Source organism: Magnolia sinica, chromosome 8 (assembly GCF_029962835.1).
Source record: "Magnolia sinica isolate HGM2019 chromosome 8, MsV1, whole genome shotgun sequence".
Taxonomy (NCBI): Eukaryota; Viridiplantae; Streptophyta; class Magnoliopsida; order Magnoliales; family Magnoliaceae; genus Magnolia; species Magnolia sinica.
The window spans coordinates 28,888,583-28,907,811 of record NC_080580.1 but is presented as its reverse complement, the minus strand read 5'-3'; the positions used below and the strand labels follow the sequence as shown (position 1 = coordinate 28,907,811).

At 39.3% G+C, this 19,229-nt stretch overlaps 1 protein-coding gene and 1 long non-coding RNA gene across 2 annotated transcripts; one reads left to right on the top strand and one right to left on the bottom strand.

The window, feature by feature from the left end:
- Positions 1 to 596: 596 nt before the first annotated feature.
- LOC131253156 (uncharacterized) lies at positions 597 to 1,975 on the top strand. Its single transcript, XR_009174953.1, has 3 exons — positions 597 to 737; positions 864 to 941; positions 1,767 to 1,975. It is a non-coding gene; the product is annotated as an uncharacterized LOC131253156 (long non-coding RNA).
- Positions 1,976 to 10,089: 8,114 nt separating this feature from the next.
- Positions 10,090 to 11,621, bottom strand: LOC131254189 (putative receptor-like protein kinase At3g47110). The gene is made up of 2 exons (XM_058255190.1): positions 10,211 to 11,621; positions 10,090 to 10,115 (listed from the first exon to the last, which is right to left on the bottom strand). The coding sequence occupies exons 1-2, from the start codon at positions 11,619 to 11,621 to the stop codon at positions 10,090 to 10,092; spliced, it is 1,437 nt and encodes a 478-aa protein (XP_058111173.1).
- Between the last annotated feature and the right edge of the window lie 7,608 nt (positions 11,622 to 19,229).

The window sequence follows — 19,229 nt, the reverse complement described above, 5'->3', positions numbered from 1 at the left end:
TTATGGGCCTCATGGGATTATGCATGGTGAACCAACATGAGTTGAACTGGCCAATTGGCGGTACTTAATACAATATAAATCAGGTGTGTTCACCTGGAGGTCTTGTTTATCTCATATGTTTGCCATGTCCACACATGTGGAAGCCTGCGGAGGGGCTGGGGCTGACAATATACATCAACTCCCAAGGTGGATGAGTGCAAGTCTGCACATGGGTGGAACTTCCTGACAATATACCACAGCTTATGGTTGGGCCCTGGCCCATCTGAGATAGCACCCATCTCCAAGATCGTCTGAAACCATTGTCCCCTGATATGTGCCAATTGACTGGCCTATGGTACTTATAAGTGGATACTAATGGAACCTGCATCAATGGCTGTCTGGTACTTATTATGTGGATACTAATGATATTCTATTTCAGCCTGCCACCACTAATGGTAAGCAACAAGACTCTCTGCTAAAATTTTCCCTTAACATTTGGTTTGTCATGTTGAGTTGTGCTTCCATTCTATGGATTTCTCCTCATGGTGTTCATTTCCTCATGCTTGCAGATAGGATCCACAGCAAAATGGGTGAAGGTTAGTTTCTGCAAGTAACATAATCTGAAAACCTCCCCTTGTCTACTTGCATGGTACTTTCAGCAGTGTGTGCCTTTAGAAGCACAACATGTAACCAGTTTGGCTGCCTGATTGGTAGTTCCAAATGCAAGATCATGCATCTAGAGAATGCTGTGCCCCGGAGTTCGTTTACAGTGAATCCAATTGAGTCCTTGAGTTTCTTTTCCTCAGCAAATTAGTGTTTGAAAGCAGCCCTATTAATGGTCGTTATTTGGTTTACTGATTCTTTTTTTTTTTTTCTCTTAACAGGCTGGTGAGTTGGCCGAAAATGTTTCAAAAATGATTGATTCTCATTTTGCAGAGAAGATTGATATGTCAGAAGTGCAGGTGATTAACCATCTCATAATGGGAGGATCGCCACCTCATGTTGGTTTGCACAAGTTCTTCAATTCACGTGCGTGAAATTTCTATGTAATTCTGCAGGATAAGTTCTTAGTGATGATCACAAAAGCATTGATTCCATTAGTACATGGGCTATAAACTAAATTTGATACTGAAATGGTTGCAATGACACGTGTTCCATGGGGTACTCTTAAAAGTGTTGGTGACCAATCAGAGTACGGCTCCACTCTCCTATTTTGTTTGATGCATCATTTGAGGATCAAATGAAAGAAATGTCATTCTTTTTGTTTGAACCAGCGGTGGTACATATGGATGCCATCTTTCAATAGTATATGCTAGTTAGTCTTCCGTTTCTTGTGTAGACTTGCCTTTTCAAATAGGTTGGTTGGTCTGGGGCTTTGGAGAAATGGGTATAGCTAGTTTTGGAAGTGTAGACGGCCCGCCTGACGGCTAAAAGCTGTTGGAGAAGGCCAATGCCGACGGTTTTTAGCCGGCGGCTATCCTGTTTTTTTGGGTAGTGACACGCCGGTGAATCTTCATAGTTATGGGATGCGGGACGAGTCGAGTTTCCTAAAAAGTACATTCCACATTGTGATGATCACTATGTATAATGAGCCGCATACACTTTGCTAGACATGCATTCATATATATATTGGTTGCACATACAGATACCTCTCATAGTGGTGGAGTACAAGACGTATCAGAACCCTGGCAATGCTTTTATGAATCTTTTGAATTATTGTTAATCTTAAAGGATAACCATCACTATGAGTAGGGCATTGACCATTTTCAACCGTACAGATGATGCAGGTGATGTATAGATTGAAAACCCAAAGAACCATCCCTCCATGAAAGATTTCACTGAATGAATAAGACGATAGTTTTACGACTTAATTTTATTTATATTTCCGCTGCGAACTCGATAATGTGATAAGCTCCCATTAAGAAAGAATTTGATAATTTGTTGAATTCTTTTACTCTAATGAAATAATAAATATAGTTAATTTTATTCTCGTGAATGATTACCTTCATAAATGTAGCTGGATGTGAATGGAGAAAAAAAATATGGTGTAATTTTTAAATCATCCAATTCATTCAATTATTAACACCCGATTTTCTCGGGCATAAGTTTAAACTCTGGCCGTGAAAATTTGAAATGTTACAAATAGGCAAATAACCTAAGGTTGATGTAGGCGCATTGATGCACTTCATATCTTGAGTGCTCTTAGATGCACAAACCCTTAAATAACTGATGTTGATCATCTATCAAGTTCCACAGACATTTCATAGTCTATTTGCTAAAATAATGGCTTTATGTCTTCTTGCAGTGACTATGAATGACACACAAGTTCTTTTATTTCTTTGGCTTGTTATTCTCATCATTAGTTCTGATGTTCATAATTGGTTTTGGCTATCAATTCACTTGGAATAACTTATGGTTACTCTAATAATATGACCTTTAACTCTTTTTCTTTGAACATATCCAGTCTCTTTAACTTCTGAATAATCTAGGATGTCAAACATTTCAATTTGGGAGTACTGTTGAGAATCCTCTATCCATGGTAAGGCTCACCATAAAAAAAAAAAATGGGTCTTTTAAAATTAAGACTAGCTATAGGCTGGGCCTGGACCTAGAAAAATCAACAATTTGAGGAGTATTTTTAGTTATCCTCTAACCACGATAAGGCCCACAATCAAACATTTTGGGCCATTGAAAATTAGAGGTAGCAATGCGTTGATCAGACCAGTCCTAGAAAAACCAAAATTTTGAATATGACCAGCCTGACCATTCAAAATCCTAACCTAAACTAACCTTTGATCTGACCATTGTCATTGCATGCTATCGAAAATAACGCCATACCTAGATTTAAAGTAGTCTAAATCTGGTAAATCACACCATATGTATCAGTATCACCCACAAACAATATAGCCTGAAACAGCTTGATATTTTAGAATCTGATTCAACTGCTAGAGCACAAATGCATGCTATTGCACATGTATGGATATTTTCTAGCAAACCTTAGAAAAGAAAAGGAAAAAATAAATAAAAGTAATATGAGTGAGGCTAGTCAATTTTCGTTGACCAATACGGCTGCTAGAAGAGATGATCAGATGACTTCACCCGACATTCATAGATTTTTAGATTGGCCATGCTAAATGATGACTCAAAACCATTGATTTCTTAGTTGAATGTAAATCGCTAAAATGTTCTATCAAAATTCCATTTACTGATGGTTGGGACATCCGGAATTTATTAGGATGAGATCCAAGATTTTATCATATGCGTGGTCACAACTTTTGAGATCCATTTCACTCACTGTTAAGTGTTTTGTAAAACAAGCAATTCTCTATTGCTTTTGTACGGGGTGGCCTACTTGAATGTGGAACGGCTTGATTTTTAAGATCCAATCTCATAAATAATTTCATCAACTGATTAAAAATCTGGGAATTTCTTCTCAGGTTGCTTTCCAAGATTTGCAAATGCCATGCCCAAATGCATTTGGAGCCTTGCCATCTACATGCATGCACGCATGCCAATACAATGCGAGGGTCTAAGATGCAAACTCACCATTGTGTAGGCATGAAGTTTGGACGTTATTGGCCTATAAATCCGTCTGTTGACCTTCTAAAATTACTTCTAGTGTATAATCTCTCTTATTTTAACAAATTCTCTTCTTTAGAAAAAAAAAAAAAAACTTCTAACATTGTTTAGGCCACTCATTTTTCTTGCACATTTTTGCTCACCTGAGTGAAACGGCCTTGTTTTGAGTCACAAGAACTAAGAACTATGGCTCAGCTGTCATAAGGCTTAGATGTCGCACATACTCTACACTAATGTAGAATGTGTGATTTCATGCAATGGACAAGGATCTATTTGCGCGTGGGCCCAGTAAACCTGTGCTTTCTGACACCATTCCGTACTAATCCTCCCTTGCAAACCTCTGCTGATATTTCTTTCAACAAAAGAAGTGAATTCCTCTCAAGCCGCTATCAATCCATGATTCCAGATGGAGAGGTAGTTGTAATTGCACTTATTGGTATGCGCAGTCTATATGTGCCATTCATTACATCAAAGACTACCATGGTTTGATAATTCTAATCATCTTGTTAGTGGTGAATCAACATGCATTTGAAAATGGAGCAATGATTCACATTCATCAGGCAAAAGAACTTCATCAGTTGAATGTTCATTGGATCATACAAGTTTTTTTTTTTTTCCTTTGCTTTTCTTTCTATCTTTCTTTTTCTGCCAAAAACATAATGGGAATTATTGGATGAATGCTTCATCATACTAATATCAAGTTGGAAGTTGGTAGTTCAGTAGCTAAACTAATTCCTCAAGATTGAAATATCATTTTAAAACTTTTGCATAAAATATATTTGTGATTAGAGTTGGGCATCGAGTCGAGTTGGCCCTAGTCAGGGTCGATCTGAACCGACCCGATATTGAAATAGACCTGATTCGAACTCGATCTGACTCGATACTGAGTCCAGCATGCCTGACCCGATCCGAGTCCGGGTCTAGCCTGAAGTAACCTGAACCGAGTTTGACCCGTTATGACTGAGTCGAGTCAACTTGACCATTTTGTAGGGTTTAGGGTTTAGAGTTTGGGTTTAGGGTTTAGGTTGAGGGTTTAGGATTTAGAAATGATTTAGCTCGATCTAGCCCGGCTGCACCAGAGCTAGCCGGGATGACCACAGCCAACCCGGATGCATCCGAGCCAGCCTGGGCCAAATACCAGCACTCGACCCATTCTAATTTATCATTCAATCCTACTCGATCCCAATTTCATAAAACTCCCAAATTATAGTACCCTAGCATGATCTATTTCACAATAATAGATGAAAATCAGAAAATATAAGTCTTCCCCAATGTAAACTCACATTGATTAGGGTGGCTGTCAAGTTGGGTGCGATGAGTAAGTTAGATTAGATTTAGGTTTTATATATATATATATATATATGACCCGAACTCGGGTCAAGTTGGGTTTCTGATCGAGCTGAGTTGGTACTGAGTCGTTTCGGGTCAAGTTGAGTCGAGTTACTAGGTGACCCGAACTCGACTCGGTTTGACTCACCTACTCGGTTTGGGTCGAGTTGGATTTGAATGAGTCGGACGAGTCAAGTCTATCGAGTTGACTCATCCCATGCCCAGCTCTATTAGTTATTAAACATCTTTGCAACCCAATAGCATTCTTATAATAATAATATGATGTGTTTTTCTTATTAAATTCATGATACAATCTCCCTTCCCCAACACATGATAAAACAAAGAAAAAGAAGCACATCTTCTCATATAATCACTATCAATACAAGCACACTCTTATGCCAAGGCTAAATATATCAAGAGGTTGTTTAGAAAAGTATTCAAACCAAAAAAAAAAAAAAAATTTGAAATCTTTCTCAACGTAACTATCAATAATAACTTAATAATGACTAAGGTAAGATGAACCTTCATCTAATATTTGCGACCTAACTTGTTTGTCTTGGTGAATACCGGTCCCAAGATACAAGTCCTTGATTGCATGCATTTCTGCAACAACGTCTCTCATCCACATCCGTTCTCTTGGAGATTTTACAGAGCACAACACACCAATTTTGACCATTGAAATCAAGCAACCATGCATTCTATTTCTTCTATTGACATGGTTTTCATTGTGCTGAGTAACTTCAGCTTCTTCTACGAGCAGTTGTGGGTCAACAATCTCCATTACTTGTTTAGGCAAAGCCAACTTAGCAAAATGATGAAGGTTTAGATTGTCCTTAAACATGTCATCAGTTGGCCCCTTTCCAGTGATCATCTCCAATAGAAGGATTCCATAGCTATAAACATCTCCTTGTGTAGATGCTTTACTGCCCATCGCATACTCTATAATTTATACATGTCAGTCATATTGGAATGTAAGTGGCCATTTAGATATAAATAATATCAGAGGTTGAATTTTGAGAGAGAGAGAGAGAGAGAGAGAGAGAGAGAGAGAGAGAGAGAGAGGAACATGAATATTTATTTGAACAAGTAATCGACATTTTTGTTATTCTAAGTATTCAAATTTCTAACATCAATAGTGTGCCTGTAAAATCCTGCAAAATTGCTCTACATTGAACCAGACTCTACTACTCAAATGAAAGAACTCAACACCTCTATCATCAAGTGAACACATGAGTTATTGTTGTGATTTTTATGCAACGCATATCTTAACTAAAGATATTATCAAAAAAGAATTCTTTATACCTTATTATGGTGTTATTCATCTCAACACAAATCTCAACTAAGGATATTAGCAAAAAAGATTTCTTTATTCCTTATTTTGGCGTGATTCATGCGGGGTGCAAGCGACTAGTTCTTGGCATATCTAAATCTTTAAAATCAATGAGATTTTGATGCCAACAAGTTTGATTCTCGCCGCACGTGACACGAGTCGTTCATACCTGAGGTTATTTTTTGACCTAGATCAAGATAAAATTGGGTTCAGGTGTCCATCAGGTCCTTGTACCTTCGTTTTGATCTAGGCTTAGGTCAGGTCTGAATCTAGTCCTTGTCAAATACTTGACTGTGCCCACCCTATTCATGGATTAGATTGCACTCATGTACCACTTTTACACATGCACATGGTGTGTAATAGGCTCCCATACGCACCTGTAGCTTAGCAAACCTCATTCCACGCAATCCAGGCTATACATCTTCATTTAGCTTAGATGAAGGGTTGGGCAAAAGCAGAAAAACACCTTATTTCCCAACTCAGTTGTGCACCGGTAAAAATCAAGGGTGGGCATCCCCTCCCTCTTTTTTATGGTCCACCTGTTTTTTGGCCCCAGGAGTTTCGATCGGTGACTCAACTACTGGATGGATTGGATTTTGTGCACACATCACATACATGTTCTCAAAAGGTTTGCATGAGTTCTAGTTAGAGCAGGTTTTCATAGAAAATTTATGTACACATATATAGCTGTACATCTAACTAGGTTGTGTGTGGGGCCCATTATGGTGTTTGTATGACATCTCACCCATCAATTCAGGTAATCCCACCATGAATATTGGATGCTCCCAAAAAAAGATAATTAGAAGATTTACCAGTGTTCTGCATTCAATGTACAAGAGTGGCCTACCTTATCACAAGAATGATCAGGCCAAGGCAAAACACTTGCTAGAGCCTACCTAAAGAACAGGCCTCAGTCATAGATTGGGTATATAAAAGCCTAAGTCATTCGATAAGTAAGACCCACTATTAAAAATATGAGACAATACTGTAGAATTTCCTTTAATCAGCTACAGGTATGGGGAAATTTGGAAACTTAGAAAAACACTAGTGTTTCATGTTCAAGGTACGAGGGTTGAACGTACACAGGTCTTCCTATTCAACCTGGAAGCATAATTTCATCTCAGTACATGTTCGAAATGGCCCCAGCTCATGGATGGCTAGGATTTTATGACAGTGTACCACAATTGCATGTGCTATTGTGGTACATGTGCCACAGAGAATCCATCCATCTAATAACCTGGACAACTTTAAATTGAGAAATTTGATGTTGTAAGCATGCGTTTACATGCAACGTTTTTCCCTGGCCATGTCATTTATGTAGAAAATTCAAGCTGTGCAATGGGTGGGAGATGCACTGTAAAGATAACATTAGATAAAAACTAGGATGGTCCACTCATCAGGCAACCTGAACCATCGAAATTAAGGAACAGGGCCGATGGCCTGACTCACAATACAACCGTGGCTTGCCTAACATCATCATTGGTTATATACACACACACACACTATGTTAATTGATATCTATGCTTATTGAAGCCTCACAGTAGTTTCCTAACTAATAAAAATAAGAAGTTCAACTCAGGCAAAATAGTGCTAACATGGTTTGTAAGAGACTGGAGCAGTGTGAAATGCTCCTGAAGTATGCAGCAGTCAGACTACCCTAATGAGTACATCAGCCTTACTTTTGTGCACGGTTGTCTTCAAGCTGGCTCTACCCCTTTTAGAGTGTGTGTAGAGACAGAGCAGGTTTCAAATACCATCTGGTTCGAGGACAAGTTATGCTCCAGCAGGAATAACTTCAACCTCTTAAGTGAATGCGATGTCCAACCATTCCAGTAGGTTGGGCACTCCCATGATGATCACTTGGTGCAAAAATCAGCTCCATCCATTCATTAGGTGGATCATATCTAGAAAACTATATATATCTCGCCATTGATAAACAGACCTGCTCAATGAGTAGATGTAGCTTATTTTTTCACAAGGATATACTCTCAATGGACTAACCTATTGCACGGATTGGATGTTGCAAGTACATGAAAGCTTGGAAGTTATCTAATGGGTGAAATATATTTGTGGTTTACAGAGAGAGTGATGGTCCCACCAGAGTAAAGGAGTTGGTGGCTCCTGTGGGCCTTATCATGATGTTTATGTGAAATCCACTTGACCATTAGGTGGGTCACCTCATTTTAGGCCCAAGGTCCAAAAATCAGCTTACTGTGCAACACCCATGCTCCAAACTATTTTGCCTTTGCATTGCTCACCTAAATCACAGATGGGCCTATATTTTGGTCTACAGGCCCAATTTTAATTTGCCATCTAATGATTAAAAGGGATTTCATATCATCATAATGGGCCTTGTAAAAATCAAAGGTGGAATCTCTCCCAACTTTTTCTTTGGGTGTGGCCTACTTGAACCACAGGTCAATTTGAATTTTTTTTTTCCTTAGACCTAACTCAGGAGGACACATCTAATAGTTAGAGTGGATTTCACAGTGGGCCATGTCACAATCAAGCATCCCTCTCCCCAAATGTTTTCTTTGGTACAGCCCACCTAAATCATAGACCATTCTGATTGTTGAGTCTTTGGCTTAACATGGTCAGACATCTATTGGTTGAAGTTGATTTTCCGTACACACCATGGTGAGGCCCACCTGAGCCCACCCTACTTTGATTGCACATTGGGTCTCCAACAAGCAAACAGAGTGTATGTATGTGCATGTGTGCGTAAGGAAGTAGATAAAATATTGTTACCTGGAGGGATGTACCCAATAGATCCCTTCATTCCAATCGAACCAGTGTGCGCAACTTCAGATAAGAACCTGGCTAGCCCGAAATCACCCACACGAGCAGTCATGTCATCATCAAGAAGAATATTGCTCGGTTTTAAATCTCGATGTACAAGTGACGTTTGACAATGATTATGCAGATAATCCAACGCGGAAGCCACATCTATAGCTATGTTTAGCCTTTGAGTAAACTTCAAGTTCCTTGTCAGCTGATCATGACCATCTCCGTGCAACCACTTCTCTAGACTTCCGTTTGCCATGTACTCATAAACTAGAGCTTTAAAATCATTGCCTTTAAAATCAATGCTTGAGCAACAAGTTAAGATCTTAACAAGATTCCGATGCCTAATGTTTCTCAAAGCTTCGCATTCAGCCATAAAGCTCCTCAGAGCTCCTTGTCGTTGAAGGTTGAAGACCTTCATTGCCACCATAGTTCCAACACAATCTAGAAACCCTTTATATACAGCACCAAAACTTCCGGTGCCGACCAAATTAGCAGAAGAGAACCCATCTGTTGCTTTAAAGATCTCCGCATAAGACACATTGACAAAAGGATCCTGGGCAGAAGGCAAAGCAGAAGGTTTCTTTCTCGACTTTCTGACCCGATAAAGAATGGTAATGAAACAAGATAATGAAAGAAGACACAGGACAACACCAATTATGGAGAGTTTTACTTTTGCAGCACGAGACATCCCCTGTTTCTTGGAAGATTGGCCAGAGCATGGAGGCAATTGCAATTGTGGAATACCACCACAAAGCTTACTATTTCTGAGTACTGAAACTTCACTGGCATTTCTAAAGACCCCTTGTTTTGGTAATTCACCCTCGAAATTATTGAAAGATAGATTTAGATACTGCAAGGCAGAAAGGTTCTCCAGGTACCGTGGAATCTTTCCAGACAAGTTGTTGCGTGAAAGATCCAGGGATTGAAGGCCTCTTAGAGTAGTAAATGTTGATGGAATTGGACCTTGAAAGAAGTTCCCATCCAACCTGAGATACTCTAGCGAGATTGGAATTTCACCGGATAAATAGTTATTTGAAACATACAATAATGAGAGAGTTTTCAAGTAACCGACTTCCAATGGCAGATTACCGGTAAAAGAGTTGTTTGTGAACTGGAGTTCAATTAAAGAGGGAAAGCTGAAAAGTTGTTTGGGTAAGCTACCACTAAGATTATTATTATCGAGGTATATGAACTGCATGTATGTACAATTTCCAAGACTTGAAGGCACCCTCCCAGTTAGCTTGTTTCCATCTAAAGAAAGTCGGTACAATCGGGAGATGTTTCCCAAAGAAGACGGAATGTGCCCAGATAATTCATTTCCTCTCAAGCCAAGCTCCTCCACCTTGTTAAGCTTCCCAACACCCATGGGAATTGTACCTGTCAGAAAGTTATACCGCATATCCAGTACTGTTAAGCCAATAAGATTCTGAATACCAGATGGGATGCTGCCGAATATCTTGTTACTTCCCAAAGTTAACCATGTCAGTTGGGTCGAAAGATTAGCCATGGAGTCAGGCAACGCACCACTGAGATTATTTATGCCTAGCTGCAGCACTCGTAAACTACTGCAATTGGTTAAAGAAATGAGAAAACTCAAGTCACTTGCGTTCCCAATTCCAAGTTCATTGCCCCACAAACGTAATTGGGAGAGGCCCTTGAGGCTTCCAAAATTCAGAGGCACAGATCCACTAAAACTATTGTTACAAAGGTAAATAATTACAAGTCCCGAAGCATTGGATAATGAAACTGGTATTGGTCCTGTGAATTGGTTTGATCCTACGCGAAGACTTTGGAGATTAGGAAGAGTGAGGCCCAAGTTAGGTGGAAGATTTCCATGCAATCTGTTGCTTCCCACGTCCAAAATCTTAATGGAGGACAGATTGTACAGCGAGGGAGGAATCGTACCTGACAGTTTATTGGAACCAATTGCAAGCACCTCTAAGCTTACCAGCCGGCTGAGCTCACCCGGGATTCTGCCCTCCAGACTGTTTTCTGAGAGAAAAAGGTAAGTGAGAGACGAAAGGTTTCCAAGTGAAGGAGGGATGCTTCCTGTAAGATTGTTGTGACCGAGGGCCAATCTGGTGAGCTTGGTCACAGAGCCAAGCTCAGTCGGAATCCTCCCAGCCAGCTGATTTCCGTAAAGATAAAGGACTTGGAGGTCTGAACAGTGGGTTAGATTTGCTGGAATTTCTCCGTTGAATGTGTTGTTTGTCAGATAGAGATACCGCAAGCGGAACAAACGGCCAATCTCTTCAGGAACTGTGTCGTGGAAGTAGTTGGCTGAGAGATCGATTATCCTGAGGAAGGTGAGATTCCCTATGAAGGGAGATATGGGCCCCACTAAGTTATGGCCAGTGAGGTTCAAGGCGGTGACCCTTTGAGGATGGCGGTGACCACCGCATGTAACTCCTTGCCAGTAACAGAAATGGAGAGTATGATTCCAAGAGCTCAAGGAACGGAGAGGATCGTCGGTTATCAGGTGTTTCAAGTGGAGCAGAGCAAGGAGATCAGTTTCGTTGGAGAAGTGAGAGGGAGATCCGAATAAACATTGAAGGTGAATGGAAGAGAGAAGGAGAAATGACCAAAATGCCCATAGGCTCATAGGAGGGAACTCCATTATAGAGTTTGTGAATGCAGGAAAGCCAAAGTGAGGGGAGACATATATAGAGTGGATTCGAGATAAGGAGTCTAGTAACCAACTATGATCGGATGATTTTTGTGGGTTGTCCATGTCCAAAAGGGTCGCGCCTATGGGGTACTACCCCACAAGTACCTAGAGAGAGACGGTCGGTACTGTCAGTGGCTATGGGGTCCACTTTAATTATATATTTTATCTAAGCCGTCCATCTATTTTAAAATATTATTTTAAGGCGTGAACCTAAAAAGGAAGTAGATCGAAAGCTTCAATGAACCACACCAAAGGAAGAAGTTGGGATTGAAAGCTTTTTAAGGGCCATAAAAGTTTTGAATCAAGATGATATTTATGTTTTCCCTTCATCCATGTCGAGGTGAACTTACCAACAGGTTGGATGGAAAATAAACATCAGGGCTGGCCTTAGGAAGTTTTCGATGATAAGAGTTCAATCCGGTTTTTATGAAGCGATTCACTTGAGCTGTTGATGTGCCTCCATCTTGAGATAATAGCATGAATAAAATATATAATTAAAATGGATGGACGGCATGAATAAAATATATAATTAATTCGTGGTGCGTCTCAAGGCCCTGACAAGACCGTCTTGATGCCAGTGGAGTAGCTAATCCGCGTCCAATAGCTGATGTCCCGTGAAGTAGGACGCCCATTTCCTGCTAAAGCCTTTAGCAGAAAGTTCCCGCCCCGAAACTTAGCTAGTTAGGTCCAATGTGATTTTTGCTATCCTTAGGGATGTTGGTTCTTGAGTTGAATGTGCTCCAATCTGGTCAAGATGTAACATCTTCGTTTCTCTGAAGCTCTGTTTTTGTGGAGTACTGCAGCTCTTGAATGGTGCAGATATTTTTTGGTCTTTTTCTAGTTTGTTTTGTTAACCATGGAAGCATTCTTTTATATAACTAAAGGCCATTCATGCTTTATAATTAAGTACATAAATACTGGTCCTCAAATTTCTGACCTTATTTAAAACCAAATGTGAATTCATTTGGTTGAAAACCGTGGGCTAATGTGATCATGGGAATCTCAATCATCCAACCTTGACAAAGCCAAAATACCTTCGCTTTTTTTTTCGTTAAGATAATAATGCAGGGAGGGACATGATGAGGTTGATCACCGTCTTTGTCAAGGAATGACTACTCCGAATCCACCGAGCTCTTTGGACTCCTCACAGAGCTTCCTCGAATCCAAGACGAATAAAAATAGGAATAATTCTTAATAAATTTGAAATAATTAGATTGATGATAAAAAAATGAAATTACAACTCTTTAATATAATGAGCTCAACCCTAGGACGGAGTTTTAGACTTAGACTCCAACTCAAACACCCTAAAAAATTAACTTGCTATAAATAGTAAACTTACTATTTATAGACTCTATTCCTACTAGACTTTATGGTTTTCAGCCAAAAGTAGTAAGTATCCAATTTAGCCCAACCATGTTATTCTCCTTAACTTTTCTAAGCCCTTTTTATGATGGGCACGACTTCTACAACTCAAACGATCAAGAGTTATATTCGAACTAAAACTCACTATTTATAGTAAAAACAAAACTAAATAGGACATTTTGACTGTCGATCAAATGGAATCTCATGAATCCGGCATGTCGAAAAAATCATCCCGGTTCACGAGATATGACTGATTTAATATAATATTTGGCCTTGTTACCGTAATATGTTAACCGTCTCGGTTGATAATCAGCTATTGAGCAGTTAGAATTCTTCCAATGTGGGAAGATTTTAGTGCACGGACTGTCCAAACTGGGGTCCTTAACACTATCCATTTCATGGCCTTTGATGTGGGTCTTTTCTTTTTCTTTTATCTTTCCTTGTATTTTGCTCCTTACCGTCTCGCAAGGGGCCCCTGCTTTTGGTATTGTGTTTCTTTCGCTGAATCGGTGTTCTTTATTGAAAAAGAAAGAAAGAAAGTTTTTTTGTTAGAAAGAGATGTGGATGAAGGGACTGCAGTCAAAAGAAAAACACTGCATTCCTGCAGTCAAAAGGTAAGTCTTTTTGTTTAGCATTTTGAAAAAGCCCTCCTATTATCAGTTCTAATCACTACACATTTAGTGGGCCCTAATTGGATTGCCTAATCTAGTGATGAGAATTGACATATATGGCCTGTGAAAGTCACTTTTTATAAAGAAAGAAAGGAAAATCAAATGACCCGAACACACTCGTAAATGAGTCAAAATATTCCCACCCTTGTGATATCAAACCCCTCAATATGTGGATAGTTGTGGATGTTATGGTTGATGAATAGTGAATGGAGTATGTTTACTTGTCACCAGATCCACCCCAGAGGCTGCATCTATACATGTTTTTGGTGGGTAAGGGGTTCCCAGTGTTCTGGCCTTTGAATTAATTTACTTAAGTTTGATAGGGATAAAATTCAATCTCAGGCCTGTCCAATTTGGTAATTCACATTATTTCATATCCAAGCCTACAAAATTAAGGCTTAGCTTCAAATTGTTTCTGGCCTGACCCATGAGTGGAGGACCTGATTCCAAGCCCAAACCACAATAAAACAAGATGGTCTGAGATTGGTCCACAGGCCCCAACACTGGTCTTCACCAAGCTGTTAGGTCTTCAAAAAGGCTCCAAAGCAAAGTCCCAGCACAACCAGCTATTGGGCCTAAAACTCCGGCCTGAGACCAAGCCACGGTCCTCTAGGACCAAGGTTGAACAAAAGTGCACTCAGACTAGTCTTGGAATATAGCCCAACTGAGTTGCAGCCCAAAACCTTCATAACCAGACTTTTGACCCAACTTTCATACACTGTAGAGTGCCACACAGGCACAAGAAGTTATATATGGGGCATAAAAGTAATTAAAATTAAAATAAGAAAGTATGGGTTGTGGTTTTAGATATAACAAGGGAAGTGGCACGTACAACCTATGTAGAGAGGGGATGGAGAGAAATCGGGGAGAGATTTTTTGACAGCGATAGAAAAAAATGGAGGGAAAACTGTTACATTCACATGCAGAGAAAGTGAAAGAAGGTTTTCAACAGTGAATGGTCCATCCCCTTTGTTTTTTGTTTTTATTTCTTTTAAGACGTCCACTTAAGGTATTCAACAGTGAATGGACAAGTACCATTGTACGCTTGTGGTGTCTGTTCTGTACATATCCAACCGGTCCATCAGATGTGTTCCCTCATATTAGTGCCAGGGCCCTAAAATTGGCTTGACGCAGAACACTGGTGGGCCGCAGCACAGGTTAGATGAAGGGTTTGGACAGCTTGGATTCTTTATACCCATCATAATGCCCCAAACAAAAATGAAGGGTTGGCATCATCTCTCTCTTCCCAACCTATGCGTATGGGGAGAGGTTTATGGAATTCAACGAAACCTTAACAACCATCTCTGAGGGAAAAATAAGAAAGAAAAGGAAGGGAAAAGGAGATGAAAAAGATATGCCTTGCTTTGTGATTCAATTATCTTTCAAATAAATTGAGATGCTTTTGCTTCGTGATTTGGCTGCACCCAACAACTCCCGGTATAGTTGAGATTGACATGATGAACATGACTACATGTGGACCAATTATAGGGGATAGAGTGGAGCGTATCTCGTGAAAGAAAGAATAAGACCATAATGTTCATTACATACATTTTATTAAATGGTGGCCACTCTTCTGTTTTACATATTTCACACATGTATGTCAATCCAACTGCTCAAATTATGCCTAGCATTGTGGATGGAGCATATCCTAACCATCCTAATTTTCCTTGCCATTTGTTTCTCTAACCATTTTCTTCTTTTAAACCTCACTACAAGAAAGTAGGCCTTCAGCCACAATTTTTTTAGCCTCAATTGAAAAAATGGAGGCTAAATGTGTCTTTTAACCTTGGTTGCTAAGGAACTAAGGCTAAAAGTTCATTTTTCACCCCAGTTACTACGGAACTGAGGCTAAAAGTCTACTATTTTGTCTCAGTTAGTAAGAAATGGAGGTTAAAAGTTTAATTTTTAGCTTCAATTGCTGGGAAAGTAAAGCTAAATATTTTTTTTTTACCTTACCAACCGGTTGGATGGAAAATAATCCTGGTGGCCTCCATTATGGAACCGAAGCTAAAAGTCTACTTTTTAGCCTCAGTTGCATAGGAACCGAGGCTAAAAGTCTACTAATTTGCCCTGGTTAGTAAGAAATAGAGGTTAAAAGTTGAATTTTTAGCCTCAATTGCTAGGAAAGTGAAGCTATAAGTCAACTTTTTAGCCTCAGTTGCATAGGAACCGAGGTTAAAAGTTTACTATTTTGCCTTAGTTAGAAACGAAGGTTAAAAGTTTACTTTTTAGCCTCAGTTGCTAGGAAAATGAAGCTAAAAGTTTACTTTTTAGCCTCTATCTCATGAGAACCGATGCTAAAAGTTTTAGCCTCAGTTGCATTGGAACTGAGGCTAAAAGTCTACTATTTTGCCTGGGTCAGTAAGAAATGGAGGGTAAAAGTTGAATTTTTAGCCTCAATTGCTGGGAAAGTGAAGCTATAAGTCAACTTTTTAGCCTCAATTGCATAGTAACCGAGGCTAAAAGTTTATTATTTTGCCTCAGTTAATTAGAAATAAAGTTTAAAGTTTACTTTTTACCCTCAATTGTCAGGAAAGTGAAGCTATAAGTCAACTTTTTAGCCTCAGTTGCATAGGAACCGAGGTTAAAAGTATACTTTTTAGCCTCAGTTGCATATGAACCAAGGCTAAAAATCTACTATTTTGCCTCGGTTAGTAGCAAATGGAGATTAAAAGTTCAATTTTTAGCCTCAGTTGCTCGGAAAGTGAAACTATAAGTCAACTTTTTAGCCTCAATTGCACAGGAACCAAGGCAAAAAGTCTAATATTTAGCCTTTGTTGCATGAGAATCGAGGCTAAAAGTCTACTATTTTGTCTAGGTTAGCAAGGAACCGAGTCTAAAAGTTTACTTTTTAACCTCAGTTGCATAAGAACCGAGGCTAAAAGTTTACTATTTTGCCTCAGTTAGTTAGAAATAGACGTGAAAAGTTTACTTTTTAGCCTCAATTGGTAGGAAAGTGAAGCTATAAGTCAACTTTTTAGCCTTGCATATGAACGGAGGCTAAAAGTCTACTTTAGCCTCACTTGCGTAAGAACTGAGGGTAAAAGTCTACTATTTTGCCGCAGTTAGTAAGAAATGGAGGTTAGAAGTTCAATTTTTAGCCTCAATTACTGAGAAAGCGAAGATATAAGTCAACTTTTTAGCCTTAATTGCATAGAAACCTTTTGCCTTAGTTGCATAGAAACTAAGGCAAAAGGTCTACTATTTTTGCCTCAGTTGTTAGGAAATGGAAGCTATAAGTCAACTATTTCAGCCTCAATTATATAGGAACCGAGGCTAAAAGTCTACCATCTAAACCATAGTTATCAACCACACCATCTTAGTATGCAAATGCCAATCGCACGTGCCAGCATGGCACATGGGTGAAATATCTAAGCCGTTAATCATTTGCGCCTTATTGTTTAGATGCTACTGCAGAAAGATAAAGACAATCCATTTAGTAAGTGCGCAATGATATTATAAATAAAAATAATAATAAAATTTTAAAAAAATTGAATGGGTTTGAAAAATTCAGCCTATTTTTCACATTCGTACATTTTTTCAATTATTTGTGGTCCATCTGACTAATGGACTGATCTGATTCTAGGGATAGGGAGTTTATATAATGGTCTCTTTACGATGGATGTCTTGGATGTTGCACCTGCATGCCACGTTGGCATATGTGGTGGCGTGTGCATTAGCTAACTTGTACAGGCATGTAGGAGTACCAAATCTCATTGGTTGAAAAGCAATAGATTAGTGCATGAGGTTTGTTAATTCCACACGCGTGTGGGGCCCTGCCCCTACACATACATTGGGGGGCTAATGTGTAGTGTGCTGACGTGGAACATGTGTGCGAGATCCGAGCTTTTCACCATGTAGAAATTAATGTTTAAATCTTTCACTCAAAATTTCAGGCAGTTTCATCGTCAAGTGGGCCATAAATATACAAAGTAAACTGACGGTTAAATTTATTTATTTTTAACCGGTCCATTTTGTTTTCTAAAATGTGGGCCATGAATGGTGAGAAATGGCTTATTTCTTTGGATTACATGATCTAGACGGTGTGGCCAACCTGATGAAAAGCTCAATCTCGCACTCATGTTCCATATTGGCACGTGTACCAGCAGGCTCTCACAGGCTCTCTGCATCCCCAATCCAATTTTAATGGTCGATGCTCATTCAACATTGTTTCCTGTAATGTGGTCCACTTGAGATTGTGATATACCTAATTTTTGGTCTCATACCATAAAATGATCTATAAAAATAAATGAACGGCATGGATGAAACACATACATCATGGTGGGGCCCAGAAAGCACCGACCACCAGAAATTGGCAGGTGGAGGGGGATGCGGATTAGCTACTGACAGGTTGTGAAAAGTTCGTTTTGACAAGATTATAAGGGCCGGTTTACCATCCAGGGATGGAAGGCTGGCCATATTATGTCCTGGGAGTTAGCAGTGTTAGATTAAACATCATTATGTATTCTGCATTAAATCTTGGTGGAGGTTCTCACGGGGTTCACACCTATAACAGGTGCATGCTAGGAATAAAATTTTCCGGTCAGATGAGGAAAAGGATATCCTTCTACAAGAAATTGCAGATCTTACCGTGGGTGGATTTCACTGGAGCAGAGTTGTAAAATATACTGTAGTTACTTCCTAATGAATTGTTTCTATTTCTCCAGAAGGAGATTTTTTTTTTAAAAAAAAAAACCATCTTGCAACTGATTGGCAGGAGACTAAGTACTTAAAAATATCTTTCTCGTGTGTGAGCTTCCTGGAGAATAGTACTTGGTTTAGATCATACTGCAGGAGACTTAGTAAAGGGATTGAATACTTGGTTGAGGCCTCAGCTGCAGAACCAGAGGCTATAAGTGCTACATTAGCTGCTGCCAAGGCCTGACAAATTAATGAAGAGGTTGAGAAAATTACAGGTCGGGATCATGGAGCAGAGGCTACACCAAGTGGGAAACAAATTTCTACCCTGATTAAGGTGTCAGATTCCACCTTGACAAATAATGTCCCACCATCTGGAGTTTGGCTGCATCACAGAGCTGTCAGTAGTTAAATACCGCCTATGGATTAAAATGAATGGATAACTTTTTTTTTTTGGTATTATGTCAATGGATGAAAATTCGATTGTCTTTGATTGATTGAATGAAAACGAATGATTATCTTTGATTGATTGAATGAATGATTATGCATAGGTTTATGAATGGATTAAAATCAATATTTTAGCCTCAGTTGTTGAGAATTGAGGTTAAAAATTGAATTTAACCTTAATTGATGGCAATCAGAGGCTAAATTTCTCTTTAGCCCCAGTTATCTAAACTAAGTCTATTACTCCCGTGGCTAAAGGCTTTAGCCTCGGTTGTTGAGAACCAAGGTTAAAAATAAATTTAGCTTCGGTTGGAGGCAACTGAGCCTAAAATTTATATTTAGTCTCGGTTGGAAACAACAGAGGATAAAATTTTGATTTAGCCTCATTTCGAGACAATTGAAGCTAAAAAGGTTTTTTTAGCTTCATTTGAAGAACCGAGGC

Bases quoted from the DNA above. Each gene is read 5' to 3' on its own strand.
- LOC131254189 (XM_058255190.1), bottom strand. From the start codon at position 11,621: ATGGAGTTCCCTCCTATGAGCCTATGGGCATTTTGGTCATTTCTCCTT. The intron at 10,116-10,210 runs GTACATACATGC...ATTGAACTCCAG, and splicing joins GCCTTCAAGTCTTGGAAATT to TTCACAAACAACTCTTTTAC.